This window comes from Sciurus carolinensis, chromosome 16 (genome assembly GCF_902686445.1).
Source record: "Sciurus carolinensis chromosome 16, mSciCar1.2, whole genome shotgun sequence".
NCBI classification, from domain to species: domain Eukaryota; kingdom Metazoa; phylum Chordata; class Mammalia; order Rodentia; family Sciuridae; genus Sciurus; species Sciurus carolinensis.
In genome coordinates, this window is record NC_062228.1 from 42,432,382 (window position 1) to 42,449,973 (window position 17,592).

Below are 17,592 nucleotides of genomic sequence, written 5' to 3' on the forward strand. Positions count from 1 at the left end.
TCACAAAGGGTTTTTTTGCTTTGCTTTGTTTTGTTTTTTGTTTATAGTACTGGGGATTGAACCCTACTGGGGATTGAACCCAGGGTGCTTGACCACTAAGCTTGCTATATTCCCAGGCTTTCTTTTTTTGTTTTCTTGAGACTGACCTTGAAAATATAATCCTTTTGCCTTAACCTTCCTGCTAGCTGAGATTATAGTCGTGGGCTGCTGCACCTGTCTCAGACGATGTATTTTTATGCATTATGAATACTTGAGTAAGAATGGCCAAGTTCTGTGTTTCCAATGGAGCAAAATCCCAGTTAGTAGTTTTGTATTAAGGGATAACTTGCAGAGTTCCAGGTGCTCTAGATGTTGGATAGTACCCATTCCCACCAAATTAGGGGGCTCTCGTTCACCATTTATGAGATATGAGGCTTGATGATAGTACATAGATTTTTGTAATATGACCTGATTCTGGATTCACGTATAGAGTAGGGGGTCTGAGCCATGTGTGGTGGTGCACACCTGTAATCCCAGCTACTTGAGAGGCTGAGGAAAGAGCATCACAAGTTGGAGGTTATCCTGGACAACTTAACAAGACCCTGCTTCAAGATAGAGGACTGGAGATGTAGCTCAGTGGTAGAGTGGTTGTCTAACATGTGTGAGGCACTGGGTTCAATCCTCAGTACCATCCACCTTCCCCCTCCCACACAGACATATATGTGCAAGAAAAATATTTAGGTTCCTCCTGAATTAGATTACTTTCATTGAAGTTTTTAAAGTGACTGAAAAGAGTGTCCCTTCCCACTTTTGGGAGCACTTTGGATTGTTCTGATTGTATCCATCACAGTGCTACATCTGTACATACCTCTTGAGATAGGTGATTAAGCCTTTCCCAAAGTGGGTAGAGAATGACCTTCCTCCCAGAACTGGATACATAGGAAGGACCAGTTTACAATCATGTCTCGGTCAGGGAGACAGCAAATCTTGGTAAACTGACCATTGGAGGTTTGATGATCCCCTTTATTTCCTAGGAATTATTATTATTGTTGAAATATATTGATTGTTGGAATTGAAGATAATTTCTTTATTTGAAGGTAATCAGACCTCTAGAGAGGAAAAGGTAGTATTTAATAGGTAGTGTTGAGTACCTCTAAATCTTCCAAACCTATATGACCTTCAGGAAGGAAGAGGTTATCTGAGAATCAGGTTAGTAAATTTTTTTCTATCTATCAAACCCCTTCTGTTTCAGGACTGGCATAGAGACTGAAATGAAATGTTAAGTTTGTAGTTCACTTCCTAATGTTCAGGGGAAGAAAATACCAAGAGCCAGTCAAGTAGTTCTCAAGTTCCATTTGGAGAAAGTTTGGTCTGATCTGCATTAGTGGTCAAATGTGGGGATTGGAATGTGGCTGAATCTCCAGTTTTCCTGCTTTCCCTAAGGACTCTTGAATAACTAGCCCCTAACCCATGGAAGGAGAAAGTAAGAGCCTTTACAGAAAAGAAATCTAGAGTTTTGTTGTGTTTTGAAATGGTCTTTAATTACCTGCATTAATATTTTTTAATCTTTTTTTTTTTCCTTGTAGATAGTGAAAGAAAAATTTGCTATGGTAGCACCAGATGTCCAAATTGAAGATGGGAAAGGAACAATCCTAATATCTTCAGAAGAGGGAGAAACAGAAGGTATTATTGTTTTTATCCACTCCTCTCATTTAGAGATGTGAAACTATCATGCACTCTAAGGTGCTAACTAATGTGCACTCTGCACTCCTCAAAGGAAGAAGTATGGAGTACACATTATGTGTTCACTGTATGTTACTCGAGACCTCAGTAATGGGGGTGATGTTTGGTTATGAAAGTTTTTTCCCAAAGTGGTGTTTCCTTGATGGGGTCGTCACAGCACAGATAGGGTGCTCCTAAATCTTGAAACTAAGGGACTATTTCTCAATAACCCCGTGAACAGATTATGACCAGTTTTAGTGACTCCTGTACTCCTGTTCACTTTCAAGGAACCTCTTTGCTTGTATCATGGATCCTGGAGCCTAAGCTGGTGATGAGAAAATGATGCTGGCTCCTAAATCAGTAGGGAGGGTAATCTGAGTTCCTTGGGTATTTTTACTAAGAATGGGGAATCCTTGATAGCCTGCTCCTGCTATATAGCAGAAAATGTTGGTGAAATCAGTGCCTAGTTTCTGCTCTCTGAGCTTTCATAAATTTTAAGCAAAGGCTAGGGATGTGACCCAGTGGAAAATGCTTGCCTAGCATGTATGAGACCCTAGGTTGGCTCCCGAGCAACAACCTTCCCCCACCCCTGATAAAAAAAAAGTTCAAGCAGGGCTGGGGAGATAGCTCAGTTGGTAGAGTGTTTGTCTTGCAAGCACAAGGCTTTGGGTTCAATCCCCAGCACTGCAAAAAAAAAAAAAAAAAAAAAAAAAAAAAATTCAAGCAGCTTATTACTTCTGTTAAATAAGGAATAAGGTAAAATACATTTGATTGGATTCTATTGAAGCTTCTTTAGTAAGAATTGCATTGTAATTAGACCTTCAGATTACATTAATCAGTCTGAAAATTCCTACATTCCTTCTGCTACTTTTATATCTAATTTTTGTGTTACCAGTTCATTTTTCCATGTCCCAATTCTTTGCCAGTGTACCATTACCTTCCTAGGTTGGAGGTACTATTATTTCCTGTGAATTGACTTATTTGTCACCTGTTTGTCTAGTGGTCATTTATTCATCATACTTTGTCAGGTGCTAATAGGGATTCAAATGTTAACCTTTCTTTAAGGTTTAGTGTCAGGATGCTTGATGGTAATTGCTTCTGGAGAATTATTTGGGATATTAGATATATATAATTGGAGGCTATATACTGTCTGGGTGCTAGTTTATTATAGGATGTTATAGGAGTCTCCCTGAATATTCATGTTCCATTTTAGCCAATTGTCCTCACCCTATAGAAGTACTGGTCTGCGATATGCTATCCCTTTAGTTTTCACTAGCTCTTTCAGATGTTAATTTAAAAATGGAGGGCTAGGGCTGGGGAGATAGCTCAGTTGGTAGAGTGCTTGCCTTGTGAGCACAAGGCCCTGGGTTCAATCCCCAGCACGGCAAAAAAAAAAAAAAAAAAAAAAAAAAAAAAACACTCAAAAATGGAGGGCTAGGGTTGTAACTGGGTGTTGAGTGCTTGCCTAGCATGCGTGAGGTCCCCCAAAAAAGAGCCCTTGAAACTTGTCAAGAATCTCAATAGTAGAGTCTGTGTCCCTATTCCATGGAATACATGTGGTACTGGGGGTGAGACAGCAGTTATTCAAATGTATGGCGTTCTATATTTTAGGCACAGTCTTAGGATATTTTTAACAAGGATGGATTCAAGGTAGCAGTCCTTAGCATGAGGTACTTCACAGCCTGGAAGGAGAGTAGAGATTACAAGTGGATTTAGTATATAGTTTAATGAATACTTTAGAAGGGTCATATATAGGATATGAATTGAAGGAGAGCATAATTTACTTTGTGGAGGGAGGGTTAGGGCAGCAGCACAGGGAAAACTCTTGGGTCAACTTTTGAAGAAGAAATAGTGACCTGGAAAGAGAAGGGAAAGTCTAGACATAGATAGCATAGACAGCATCTATAAAGGCATGAACTTGTAAAACAACATAAAAGGCTCTAGGAATGGTCAGTAATTTGTTTTCATTGCAAAATGAAAGTCCCTTGGGTTGGCAGTGGTGGTGAGCCTGGAACTTCCTGTGTCATATTTGTGTTTGTCTTTCTCTTCTCTGACTTCCTCTACCCGCTATCCCACCCTCACCAGGGCTTAAACACAAGAGCAGTGTGGTTCTGTGTGATTTGCAGAGGGCCTATTATAAAGGGTGTGGCAGCAGAGGCAGGAGCCAGTAAGGGAAAAGAAAAATCAAAGAGGGGTGCAGATAACAGATTGTAGAAGGAAGGTGAGGAAGGGTAGCATCTTAGGCCTGTACAATACAGTTGGTAGGCGTCTGGATTCAGAGATGATGGTAATTTTTTTTTTTTTTTTTTTTTTTTTTTTTTGCGGTGCTGGGGATCGAACCCAGGGCCTTGTGCTTGCGAGAGTGAGCACTCTACCAACTAAGCTATCTCCCCAACAGATGGTAATTCTTTAAGATAAGAACCCATATTAATTGGTTCCCTTGTTTTTTTTTTTTTTTTTTTTTTTTTTTTTTTTTTTGCGCGGTACGGGGGATCGAACCCAGGGCCTTGTGCTTGCAAGGCAAGCACTCTACCAACTGAGCTATCTCCCCAGCCCAATTGGTTCCCTTTTGAACCCATCAGTTCTGAGGAGGTTTGTATTCACTGCAGATGTGTGAATGGACTTAGAACTGGAATTTAGTAGGAAATACCATTATCCAAAGATATTCCAGGTAGATAGAAGCAGTTAAAATAAAAATAAAATCTGGAAAAGAACTAGAAGAATAGCAAAGGTTTTTTGTTTCATTGTTTTGAGGCGATATTTTCATTGTGTTACCCAGGCTGACCTAGAACTCATGAGTTCAAGTGATCATCCTGAGTAGCTGCAACTACATGTGCATGTGGTGTGCCTAACCACAAAGAATTATTCAGTGCTAAGAACTGTGTGCTTCATGCTGCTGATATTAAAATAGAAATAATGTGTGAAAGAATAGAAAAAAACAGACTGAGTATTTGGGGGACATTTCATTGGTTTCTTGTTGAAAAATGAAAAATCCATTCAAATAAATGTTTTTTTCTTGTTGTAGAGCTGGAGTCTTATATCTAATTGTAAAATTCACTAAAAAGTTTACTGAGCTGTCACAGATACCCTTTTTATTTATAAGTAGAATGTATTTCAGACAACTCTGAAAGTTGTGCTGATTCTTCTAAGACCCCAGAATTAATTTGGTTTGAATGGGAAAAGTTTCTCAGAATTTCTCTTTGGTTCCCTTGTAGTAGTTTTGGTAATTATAAGTGTTCATGTCTGAATTCCTGAGTACCTAATAGTCTTAGTGTATTCGTTTGCTGTAACCACCAGAACAAGTACCACAGCCTAGGCAGATTAAACAACAGAAATTTATTTTCTCCAAAGTTCTGAAGACTAGAAGTCTAAGATGACAGTGTTATAAGGTTTAGTTTCTTCTGAGGCCTCTTTCCTGGGCTTGCTGTGTGTCACATGACCTTCCTTTTGGGAATGCATATCCCTGATGTCTCTTGAGTATTTAAATTTCCTACTACAAGGACACCAGTCAGATTGGATTAAAGCTTACCGTTCATTTTAACTTAATTACCTCTTCAAAAAGCTGTATCTCCAAGTATAGTGACATTCTGTGGTATTGGGGGTAGGAGTTTTTTTTGAGGGGCATAGTTCAGCCCATGAGAGGGGAGTGACTTGTTTTGTTTGCTGTATTGGGAATTGAACCAGGAGTACTCTACTATTAACCTACATCCCCAACCCTTTTTTAAAATTTTGAGACAGGGTCTTGCCAAGTTGTGGAGGCTGGCCTTGAACTTGTAACCCTCCTGCCTCAACCTCCTAGTCACTGAGGTTACAGGGGTTTAGCTTTTTTTTTTTTTTTTTAATTATTTTAGTTGTATACCTCTATTTTATTTATATATTTCCATGTTGTGCCAAGGATCAAACTCAGTGCCTCACATGTGCTAGGCAAGTGTTCTACCATTGAGTTACAACCCCAGCCTCAGGGCTTTAGTTTTTAAAAAATTAACTTGACCACTCCATGAAGATGTAACTAAAGGATCTACATTTCTTTTCACATTTTCTAGCTAATAATCATAAGAAGTTGTCAGAATTTGGAATTAGAAATGGCAGCCGGCTTCAAGCAGATGATTTCCTTCAGGACTACACTTTATTGATCAACATCCTTCATAGGTAGGAACTATTAATATTTAAGTGTAAGAACTTTGAATATACAAATTGAAGATAAAGTAGAAGAAAATGGTTTCCTGCCAGTAAACCCCTGTTGTTCATTAAAGACTGCAAGTGTATTTGCTTGAGTTGGTCCTTGAGTTACCTGAAGTTTGACCTACAGGAAGTTTCGGGATTCAGAAATAAAAGGAATAAGCAAAAAAATGTTTAAGGATAACCATCAGCAATGGTGGTTGATGTATGACTTAGAGTCTAGACCTTTGAGTAGTTCTAATCAGTTGTAAAATCATTTCAATAATTCAACTGAAGTAAAATCTTTAATTTTTAAAATTCCACAGAAGAAAGAAATATTTCCCCCATAAAACAAATAATTTTATGATTTTATTATTGTAATAATAACAAAAATATTAAGAGCTATCCGGTACAGATTTGCTAGTCATGTATTTTTTTCTCTTTGATTTTATTTCCTGCCCACTTGGAAAAAAAAGGCACTCAATGTGCATGTGTTTCAGAATATTTACATAAATATATACAGCACAGTTACAAAGCAAATGGTCTTCCACTTGTATATTAATGTGCTAGAAAACTAGCATTTTTTAAAATGCTCTTTGATAGCCATGAGTTGATGTGAAGAATAATGGTTGTGTTTGGATCCAGACATTTTGCCAACATTGCCTTTTTATACTAACCTGTATAGAGTTTATGTAGTTGTTTGGAGGTCATTTTTATATTTGGTTTATAAAAAACATAAAACAATGGCTGGGCTTGGTGGTGCATGCCTGTAATCCTAGCAACTTGGGAGGCCGATACAGGAGGATTATAAGTTCAAGGCCAGCCTTGGCAACTCAATGAGACCCTGTTGTAAAACAAAATAAGGGCTAGGGACTTAGGAATGTGGGTCAGTGGTAGTGACCCTGGGTTCAATCCCCAGTACCCCTCTCAGAAAAGAGGGACATAAAGGGATAGGAAAGACTGAATATGGATTACTAGTGAGAAGGAATGGAGTCAGAGAAAGACATCACTAGGGTGTGATCTTGAGCCTCAGTTGGACACCAATTGGCTATCAGTGGCATGCTGTGTTCAGTTTTGAAAGAAAAGACCATGAAAAGACATATGCAGTAAAGAAATATCACATGGTGTCTAAAAGAGGAGACATAATTAGGGTTTTTTTATCATATTTTTTAGCTCTCTGGGAACAGAACCCCCCCTTAAAACATGTAAGTCTTTTGTTTGACTTTCATGCATTAAACTTTCATACATGTTTTTGGGATCTCATGTACAAAAGTAGGGTGCTATCTAGAAAGATGGTGGGGGCTAACCCAGAAACCATGTAATCCTAATCCCTAAAATACCAAACTACTGTGGTCGAGTGTGTACGATCTTTTGGCATAGTGGCTGAAAAAATAGTGTCTAGAAGTTATTTTGGGCTGCAGTTTCAGACTCAGTTTTCTGCATTGGCAATAGAAGTTGTTCAGCTTTTTGTTTTGTTTTGTTTTCTTTGTTTAAAGCCATTCTCTTAATTTGAAAGTACATTTATTTTGGCCATTTAAATTAGTTCTGGATTATCACAGTCTTTTTTAATTGTAATTTTTAAAAATTAGAATCCAGATATGTATTTTGTATGTAGTGTATACTTTGAACTTTGAGAACAGTGTCTCTGGTGCTCTTTTGCTTTGTAAATAGTTGTAGCAGTAGTCCTATTTTATAGTATGCAATTCTTTTACAGTGAAGACCTAGAAAAGGATGTTGAATTTGAAGTTGTTGGTGATGGTCCAGAAAAAGTGGGGCCCAAACAAGTCGAAGATGCTGCCAAAAGCATCACCAATGGAAGTGATGATGGAGCCCAGCCTTCCACCTCCACAGGTGAGTCCTGGCCCCAGCCAGCAAGTTAATTATCCACTAAGTGAAAAGTATGGAGAAACAAACTCTAATTGTAGTTAAGAATACTGATTAAAATAGAAGTTCATAAAAATACTAGAGATGTATGCTGGTTTGATATTGATTTGATAATAGAACTTCAAATTTATGAGCCATGAAGACTTTTAAGACTGAAGGAAATTCTTAAGAGGAAATAAAAACCCTTTGTTATTTTTTGTTAATTGACATTTTCAGTCAGTGAATTTACCAATGTCTAAAGTCAGTTCTAACTATATAATTGGCTGCCCAGTTTATTTAGGAGCAACAAATCAATGCATGTGACTATTTTGAGTAGACAGGTATTGGTAAGTATGGGATGTTAGCATTTCAGTTTCCTCATTACCGGGGTAACTTTGGTAAAGTGTATCTGAGGGATCTGTTCCCTGGAGTCAGTGCTGGAACTTGGTGCTTTTCTAAATAACTGATTCTCTGTGTCCTGAATGTTTACTTCCCTTCCCTTCATTCTTTATTCATGAAACTAAAGGGTTACTGCCAATTTTTATCTTCTGTGTTTCCATTGTGTTGACTCCCTGTCTTTGGAACTCATTGGAATGTGTTCAGTCTTTGTTCTAGTCTTCTCTGAGAGTTTTGGGGATGAACTTTGAGACTTTGTAGAGTGTAGCCCTCCTGTGGGCTGTTTTTCCCCCTCTGAAACAGGCTCCTTTGAAACTGTTATGGTAGCTTTTTAAAAATTGTAACTTGAAATAAACACTTATTGATCGTCTGCTGTGGGTACGTTTCAGAGGCTGTAGCAGTAAGATAGGTATTTTGCTTTTGATTTTAGTAGATCAAACCACATTTAGTGTAAGGTTAAGAGCATAAAATGTAGAGCCCCGACTGTGTAGACTTGAATCCTGGCCTCATTCTTTGCAGTAGTGTGACCTTGGGAGAAGTCAATCTCTGTACCTCACTTTCCTTTTCTGGAAAATGGATAATAATATTATCTTCTTTATAGGGTTGTTGTGATGATTAAATGAGTTGTTATATGCAAAGGGCTCAGAACAGTTCCTGGCACATTGTAAGTGCTGTTTGTTACGTTGTTGTTGTTGATGTTGTTACCTTCACTGCCAATATTAGGATATGCACCCTCTGCTTTTTGTTTGGAGTAGGTAGTGATAGCATCAAGGAAGTATAATTCCTTTGAATTACATAATGCTTGTTACCACTTTTGTTTTGCTTAGAAAAGAAATAGGTGCTTGTCCTGGGTTCAATCCCCAGCTAAACCCCCCTGAAAAGGTGGGAAGGTTCGGTGCTTGTTACTTAAAACAGTACAGAACTGTGTAGTGTGAGAAGTGATGGTTCCCTAAGGGTAGCCATTATTAAGTTTGATGTATATTCAGAGAATTAGTTTTAAAGTATATAAAGTATACTTTATCCCACACTTTTTAATCTTTTTTTTTTTTCCTGAAATAAGCACAAGAGCAAGATGATGTACTCATAGTTGATTCAGATGAAGAAGGTCCTTCAAATAATACTGATGTCAGTGAAGAAGAGAGAAGTCGCAAGAGGAAATTAGATGAGAAGGAGAATGTCACTGCAAAGAGGTCACGTACAGAACAGATGGAAGAGCTTGATGATGTCATAGCATTAGATTGAGCAGAAACCCTCTTACTACATTAGTTCATCTGGGCAGAACCAGATTGTTTGTTATGTCCTTTGTTCCAAAGGGAAAATAATGACAACGGTGACTTGAAAATGATTCTGCTCCCTTTGAAAGCATTCATTTTGCTAGAACTATTAGAACATTGAAGTATGCTGTATTGAAAGTAGGAGTATAGTTTTAAAACCCTTTGAACAAAGTGTGTGCATAACCAGTCATGAGATGAAACACCACAATGCATGTTGCCTTTTTAATGTAAATACCCTTAGGTATCATTTAATAGTTCAAAAATATTGTGGTTTAGTAAAGTTGATACCTGGTTATAAATATTATGCCTTTATTTTTGGCTAGAAGAAGAATTATTTTTAGCCTAGATCTAACCATTTTCATACTCTTAACTGACTGAAACAGATTCAAAGAAATATCAAGTGCTATGCATTGAAACTTGTTTTTAAATGTTAATTGGCACTATGTATATTAATGTAAAACAATGTTAATTTACTCAAATTTTCAGTTTGTACTGCCTGGTATGTCTGTGTAAGAAAACCAATTTTTGTGTATTGTTACAATTTCAGGTTATTTATATTTGATGTTTTGTAAAACTCAAATAATGAATATACTGTACTTATGGACCAAATAAATGGCATCTGCATACTTGTTACACATGCCTGAACAGTTCCCATTTTTGCTGCCTTTATATATTATATCTACTTTAAGTATGCCGAAATCTTTCCATTTAAAAAAAAAAAAAAAAAACTTCAGCCAGCCAGGCATGGTGGTGCATGCCTACAGCCACTCAGAAAGGTAAGATAGGAGGATAGAAGCTTGAGGCCAGCTTATTGATTATTGAGACCCTGTCTCAAAAGTGAGGTGGAAGGGTGGCTGGTGATGTAACTCAGTGGTGGAGCACTTACCTAACACGAGTGAAGCCCTGAATTCAGTCCCTAGCAAAGCAAAAAATAAAAAATTAACTCCTAATGAGTTGAAGGTTTAGATCTATTTGCCATAGATGATTGCCTCTAATGGCAATTTTAAAAATTTTCATTGTTAAGGTTTGCCTATTGTTGAACATTTTAAAAGTGATCTTTGCCCAGTAACTAGGACCTTGGATTTGAGATACTGTGGTGGGTGTGGGGTGGGAATCTTTCCTCCTTTCTGCAGTCTTTGGTTTGCCCTGTTCTCCAGTTGACTAGAGTCTCTTCTCCAGTGTACTATTCACAGCCCAACTCCAGCCTACAGATGTGGCTGGAACATCTGGGTGGAATATTACTCAACCTCCTTGAGCTGGACTTCAGAAGGCCTTCACCCTCGAGGGTGGTCTTGTGGCACAGATGTGCCTTGAGTTTTCAGAGAACAGAAACCCTTAAGCTGTTTTCTTCATAGTGTATCTGTGTCCTTGGTGTCTTTGGCAGTAGGTCTTTAGTTGGTATCAACTACATTTCGCATGGATGATTTATTGGATTTTCTACTTTGTGCCGTTCTCCGCCATCCAGCTTATTAACTCTTCTTGTTTTATACCTTTTGCAAATCCATCTAATCAAAGCCTTTAGAAAAGTTATGTTGAAGCTGGGGTTGTGGCTCAGTGGTAGAGCACTCACCTCACACATGTGAGGCACTGAGTTTGATCCTCAGCACCACATAAAGATAAATAAAGGTATTGGGTCCATCTACAACTGAAAAAAAAAAAAAAAAAAAAAGTTACGTTGAAGAAGTCCATGCCCTCAGGAGCCTGCTGCTTGATGCCTCCAGGATGGACTGACTCCCAGCCTTCTGTTCAGCTCCACCCTGAAATACGGTGTCAAATCAGCCTCATGGGAATAGTGTGGTCACAGGTTTATCTAGAAAGTCTATTGTCCCAAAGACTGACCTACACGTCAGCATGTACCATGTTTTAGTCTAGATCCTGAATCATTAAATAACTGACCAGGCAGAGAGGTCAGCAATGGATCCCGAACCCTTCTGTGCAAGGCTGTGGAGGGGCAGGGTGAGCCCAGAGCTCCAGTGCTGCTGCACAGATCACTTGGAAAGGAAACATCAGTCCCAGCAATAGCTCTGGCTGTCACCACCACAGTCATGTGGCCAAATCTAGCAGCACTAATGGGACAACCTGATGGGTGCTTCCTGATGAGATGATAACAAGAACACACAGCACCTTGCCAGAACGCCTGAATCTGATCAAGCATCTAGCTTTAATTCTAGCTCACAGGAAATAGAGTAGCGGGACAAGTTAAACAACATTAAGAGGAAACAGACAAGTGCAGGATGTGTAACGTTCCATAACCGATCTGTCTGGATTCTTCAGTTGAAGTCATTATCATTTAAAAAGGAAGAAATTCTTGATTAAAAGAAATTTAAAGAGACATAACCTAATAAAATATCAGTAATGCCATTTCCTGGCTCAACAAAATAAATGACATTAGCAATTTTTGTGACAATTGAAAATTCAAGCCAAGTACAGTGGTGCACTCCTGTAATCCCACCTACTTGTATAGTGGGGGATTGTGAGATTAAGGCCAGCCTGGACAATTTAACAATTTAAAATGTAAAGGACTCAAAATGTGTAAAGGACTGGGGATGTAGCTCAGTGGTCAAGTGCCCTTGGGTTCAACTCCTGTACCAGAAAAAATAAGCAAGCTTCTCCTTGTGATTTGTAGAGGTAGGAAAAGCCTCTGTTTCTTTGCATTTTTTAAAGTAGGAATCCTGAGGTCCAAAACCTCCATTTGACTGTTTTGAGAGAGGATATATTTAGAGAAGTATTTTTATAGATACTTTCATACTGGGAACACATTATTTGCATTCTGAACTCAGAAGGAACATATTCCCTCCACCCCTCTGCCCTGCATCCAATTCAAAACAAATTCCAGCCAAAAGCTTATTTGAGGAATTTTAACTGCTCTCACTAAAAAAGTAAAATCAACTGGGTTGAACTATAGGGCCACAGTGCTTCCCTGCAGTTGGGTTATATTTTGAAGACAATTACCTCCTGGTAAAGTAATGTTTTAAGAATTTTTGCTAAATGTCTCTGACTCATGCCAGCTTTAAAATGCTTAAATCTAGCAACAAATGTTGACTCACTAGACTGGGAAAGGTTCTGAGCAAGAATTTTATTAGAATGTACAATACAAGAAGGTTCTGAGGGTGCAAAGTGGTATTGGGGATAGAACCTTGGGCCTCACACTAGGCAAGCCCTCTGCCACTGAATTCTTAGTCCCTAGATCCCAACAATTTACTTCTGCTGGGAAAGTCAACTTCAGAAAGGTATTTTGCATGCTATGTCATTCACTCACTCTATAAATATGAATAGCATCCACTACGGTGCACTCAGTGAAAAAAACATTGTTAGTGTTGTTAGCCGGGGTAGAAACCTTTGAGAGCAATAAGACACTAAGGGAAAAGCAACTTCTCATTTTATTATGGCAGCAATAAGTGGTGGGTTGAGGACCTTCAGACTAACCAGTTGGTCTTGGCAGCAGCTTCCAGGATCTCTGACAGTCATAAACACCAACCTCATGCTCAAAAATATAGCATTCGTATTGCAAAAGCTTTACTGATCTGAGCATCCATAAGTAGGTCCTCCCTATTGAGCTACAGACTGGCAGGAATTTTTACCATGGTACATGGTTTCTGCAGAAATTCCTGTTCCTGAGTGTATGGTAAGGTTTCAAGGCAAGAAAAGTTGGCCTCTTGACAGTTGAAAGCAAACTGCAAATGTCAGATTCTAAGCCTAACTTTTAGACTAAGGAACTGATCTAGGGCTTCAAGGGTCAATGCTTTGAATCTTTTCTGCCCTTCTCAGAATAACTGAAATAACAGGACCAGGGGATGTTGAGAGTGGACTCAGTCTGTAAGAACTAGAGACCTCAGAAGAGGGGAAGGAAAACCCGTTTGGACACACCTAATAACGCTTACAATGTATCTGGTAACCCAGCTCCGGGAGCTGAGCTGGAAGAGGAGACAACTGTGCTTCAGATTTAAGATTTGTGTTGATCTCCCCAGAAGAAATTCTGTAAGGGCGAAGCCTGTTGCAGTCTGAGGGGAGAGGGTGGATCCCAGCAGCTCCTCCTGTGGAATTTGCGTACCATTCGATTTCCCTCTTAACCCAATTTATCCAGCTACTGCTGGTTGACATAGGATCCAAGATTCAATAGGAAAACCACTGAATTGTGTTCATAATTAGAGTGCAGTCACTACAGACCACTAAAGGGGTCTGATGGAAGCTAGATTACAAGAAGGGACAATGTGTGCGTCGGGTGGGGGTTCCATAAAAAAATCAGTGTAGACAGTCTGGGTAGGATCAGTTCTTGGGGCCTCAGAAGATGGTGGCTCAGGACGTGGTCTGAGATCAGGCATGTCCAGTTTTTGCCTCCTGATTGGGTCCATTTGCTTAGACAAAGGGAAGACTGGTTAACTTGGGAGGATGTGAAAACCTCCTTCCTCCAGAGTGGTACCCAGGCAATGGTGTGTGGGAACCAGCTCTTTCTCTCTGGGAAGCACTGATTACACCCATCTCTTCCCAACTCTCCTCAGCGACCCATAAGAAATCGGCCATAGAGGGAGTATTTATAGCATGGTAATTGACAGAAGGTACAAATTAGGACTACTGATTTGTATAAATTTCTCCCCAAGAGCTGGTTAATATGTACCAGCATACCACTGAAGAAAATGGAAAGAGGAAGAGAGAAAAGAAGGAAAGAAACACACAAGATCACTCTGTCAGTGGAAGGCAGAGAGGGCATCAGTGGAGGCCAGCAGTGAATCCATGGGCAGTGGTTCAAATCTCTTGAGTCGGCCCCTATCCCTTTTCTTCTCCATTGTGCTTCTCAAGACAGAATGAGAGCCAGGCATGATGGCCCATGCCTGTAATGTGGCCGACTGTAATCCCAGGGCTCAGAAGGCTGAGGCAGGAGGATTGTAAGTTCAAAGCCAGCCTCAACAACTTAGGCCCTAAGCAACTCAGTGAGACCCTATCTCAAAATAAACTATAAAAAAGGGCTGGGGATGTGACTCAGTGAGTGGTTATGCACCCCTGGGTTCAATCCCCAAAATAAAAATAAAAGATTCTTTCAAAATACACTCTACTGTCATGTATATCTAAAAAGAACAACAACAATGAGAAGAAGAAGAAGGGGGGGAAGAGGGGGGAGAGGGGGGATAAGGAGGAAGAAGAGGAGGAAGAAGAAGAAGAAGGAGGAGGAGAAGAGGAGGAGGAAGGAGAAGGAGGAGAAAGAGGAGGAGGTGGAGGAGGAGAAGGAGAAGAAAAGGAGAAGAAAAGAAGGAGAAGGAGAAAAAGAAGAAAGAATAATAATAAAAATAATAATAATAATAAGCCAGCCCGATGAAATCAATCACTATTCCTTCAGTGACAAAAGAAGACAGGCTGGGGGGGGGGGCGCATTCGGTTAATATATAGATCCCAGGAAGTGTGTCCCAGGATCTGTGAGTGCTACCTTGTATCCACTTAAGATTACAATGGTATAATTCTCACATTATTCAATATTTTGAATATAAATAATGGCTTAGTTTATTTCCTACTTCACAGAAGTATTATTTTAACATTGAACATTGAATGTTCTAAGTTGTTTCTGGTTTTACTTATTTCTAGAATAAGTAATGGTTTTTAGCTGATCTCTATATATTTTGTTTTACTGGGGATTGAATTCAGAGGAGCTCTACCCCAGTCTTTTCATTTTTTTTTTTTTTTTTTTTTTTTGCTGTGCTGGGGATTGAACCCAGGGCCTTGTGCTTGCGAGGCAAGCGCTCTACCAACTGAGCTATCTCCCCAGCCTGTCTTTTCATTTTTTGAGACAGTGTTTCCCTAAGTTATCCAGACCAGCCTGGAACTTGTGATTCTCCTGCCTCAGCCTCCTGACTCACTGGGATTACAGGTAGGTATGTGTCACCACACCTAGCAATATATTGTTTTAAGTAGAGAAATCTGTAAGTAGGCAGGTGGGGACAGAAGACTTTTGCGGGGGGGGTACTGGAGATTGAACTGAGGGCATCGAGCACGGTAGGTAAGCACTCTACCATCAAGCTACACCCCCAGCTCTAGAACACTTATTTAACAATTGCCTGTGAATTAGGCAGACCAAAGAAATTAAAGGGATACGAATAGGAAAAGAGGAACTTAAGCTGTCACTATTTGCGGATGACATGATTATATATTTAGAGGATCCAAAAACCTCCTCCAGAAAACTTCTAGACCTCATCAATGAATTCAGCAAAATAGCAGGCTATAAAATCAACACGCATAAATCTAAAGCATTTTTATACGTAAACGATGAAACAGCTGAAAGGGAAATGAGGAAAACAACCCCATTTGCAATAGCCTCAAAAAAATAAAATACTTGGGAATCAATCTAACCAAAGAGGTAAAAGGTCTCTACAATGAAAACTACAAAACACTGAAGAAAGAAATTGAGGAAGACCTTAGAAGATGGAAAGATCTCCCATGTTCTTGGATAGGCAGAATTAATATTGTCAAAATGGCCATACTACCAAATGTGCTATACAGATTCAATGCAATTCCAATTAAAATCCCAATGATGTACCTTACAGAAATAGAGCAAGCAGTCATGAAATTCATCTGGAAGAATAAGAAACCCAGAATAGCTAAAGCAATCCTTAGCAGGAAGAATGAAACAGGGGGTATCGCAATACCAGATCTTCAACTCTACTACAAAGCAATAGTAACAAAAACAGCATGGTATTGGCACCAAAATAGACAGGTAGATCAATGGTACAGAATAGAGGACATGGACACAAACCCAAATAAATACAATTTTCTCATACTAGACAAAGGTGCCAAAAATATGCAATGGAGAAAAGACAGCCTCTTCAACAAATGGTGCTGGGAAAACTGGAAATCCATATGCAACAGAATGAAACTAAACCCCTATCTCTCACCCTGAACAAAAATCAACTCACAATGGATCGAGGGCCTCGGAATCAGACCAGAGACCCTGAATCTTATAGAAGAAAAAGTAGGTCCAAATCTTCACCTTGTTGGCTTAGGATCAGACTTCCTTAACAGGACTCCCATAGCACAAGAAATAAAAGCAAGAATCAATAACTGGGATAGATTCAAACTAAATAGCTTTCTCTCAGCAAAGGAAACTATCTGCAATGCGAAGAGAGAGCCTTACAGAGTGGGAGAATATCTTTGCCACTCATACTTCTGATAGAGCGCTAATCTCCAGAATCTATAAAGAACTCAAAAAACTCTACACCAAGAATACAAATAACCCAATCAACAAATGAGCTAAGGATATGAACAGACACTTCACAGAAGAAGATCTACAAGCAATCAACAAACGTATGAAAAAATGTTCACCATCTTTAGTAATAAGAGAAATGCAAATCAAAACTACACTAAGATTCCATCTCACCCCAATTAGAATGGTGATTATCAAGAATACAAGCAACAATAGGTGTTGGAGAGGATGTGGAGAAAAAGGTACACTCATACATTGCTGGTGGGGTTGCAAATTAGTGCAGCCACTCTGGAAAGCAGTGTGGAGATTCCTTAGAAAACTTGGAATGGACCTACCATTTGACCCAGCTATCCCACTCCTCGGCCTATACCCAAAGGACTTAAAATCAGCATACTACAGAGATATAGCCACATCAATGTTCATAGCTGCTTAATTCACAATAGCCAGACTGTGGAACCAACCTAGATGTTCTTCAATTGATGAATGGATAAAGAAACTGTGGTATATATATATATACAGTGGAATATTACTCAGCTATAGAGAATAATAAAATTATGGCATTTGCAGGCAAATGGATGAAATTGGAGAATATCATGCTAAGTGAGATAAGCCAATCTCAAAAATCCAAAAGACAAATGATCTCACTGCTAAGCAGATGATGACACATAATGGGGGAGTGGGAGGGGAGCAAGAATGGAGGAAGGAGGGACTGTGTAGAGGGAAAAGAGAGGTGGGAAGGGTGGGGGGAAGGAAAAAATAACGGAATGAATCAAACATCATTACCCTATGTAAATGTATGATTATGCAAATGGTATGCTGTTCCTCCATGTACCAACAGAAACAACATGTATCCCATTTGTTTACAATAAAAAAAAAAAAATTGCCTGTGAATGTGAAGAGCCCCCTCTGAGCAACTTTTTGGAAAGCTGGATGTCCTCAGACAGCATAGATTTCGCAAATAATGTTGTGGCAAACACTTTTGTCCTTAAGTTGTATTTTGGGTTGCTTCCCTAG

At 39.2% G+C, this 17,592-nt stretch overlaps 1 protein-coding gene and 1 non-coding gene across 2 annotated transcripts in view; one reads left to right on the forward strand and one right to left on the reverse strand.

The window, feature by feature from the left end:
- Uba2 (ubiquitin like modifier activating enzyme 2) overlaps nt 1-10,025 on the forward strand; it is a 44,254-nt gene extending 34,229 nt beyond the window's left edge. The window contains exons 14-17 of the mRNA XM_047527800.1: nt 1,566-1,662; nt 5,745-5,850; nt 7,574-7,710; nt 9,179-10,025. Of these exons, the coding sequence (XP_047383756.1) occupies nt 1,566-1,662; nt 5,745-5,850; nt 7,574-7,710; nt 9,179-9,360 (522 nt within the window). The 3' untranslated portion in view covers nt 9,361-10,025. The remainder of the gene's footprint in view (nt 1-1,565; nt 1,663-5,744; nt 5,851-7,573; nt 7,711-9,178) is intronic.
- Nucleotides 10,026-15,073: 5,048 nt separating this feature from the next.
- Nucleotides 15,074-15,148, reverse strand: Trnaa-cgc (transfer RNA alanine (anticodon CGC)). The gene has a single exon. It is a non-coding gene; the product is annotated as a tRNA-Ala (tRNA).
- Between the last annotated feature and the right edge of the window lie 2,444 nt (nt 15,149-17,592).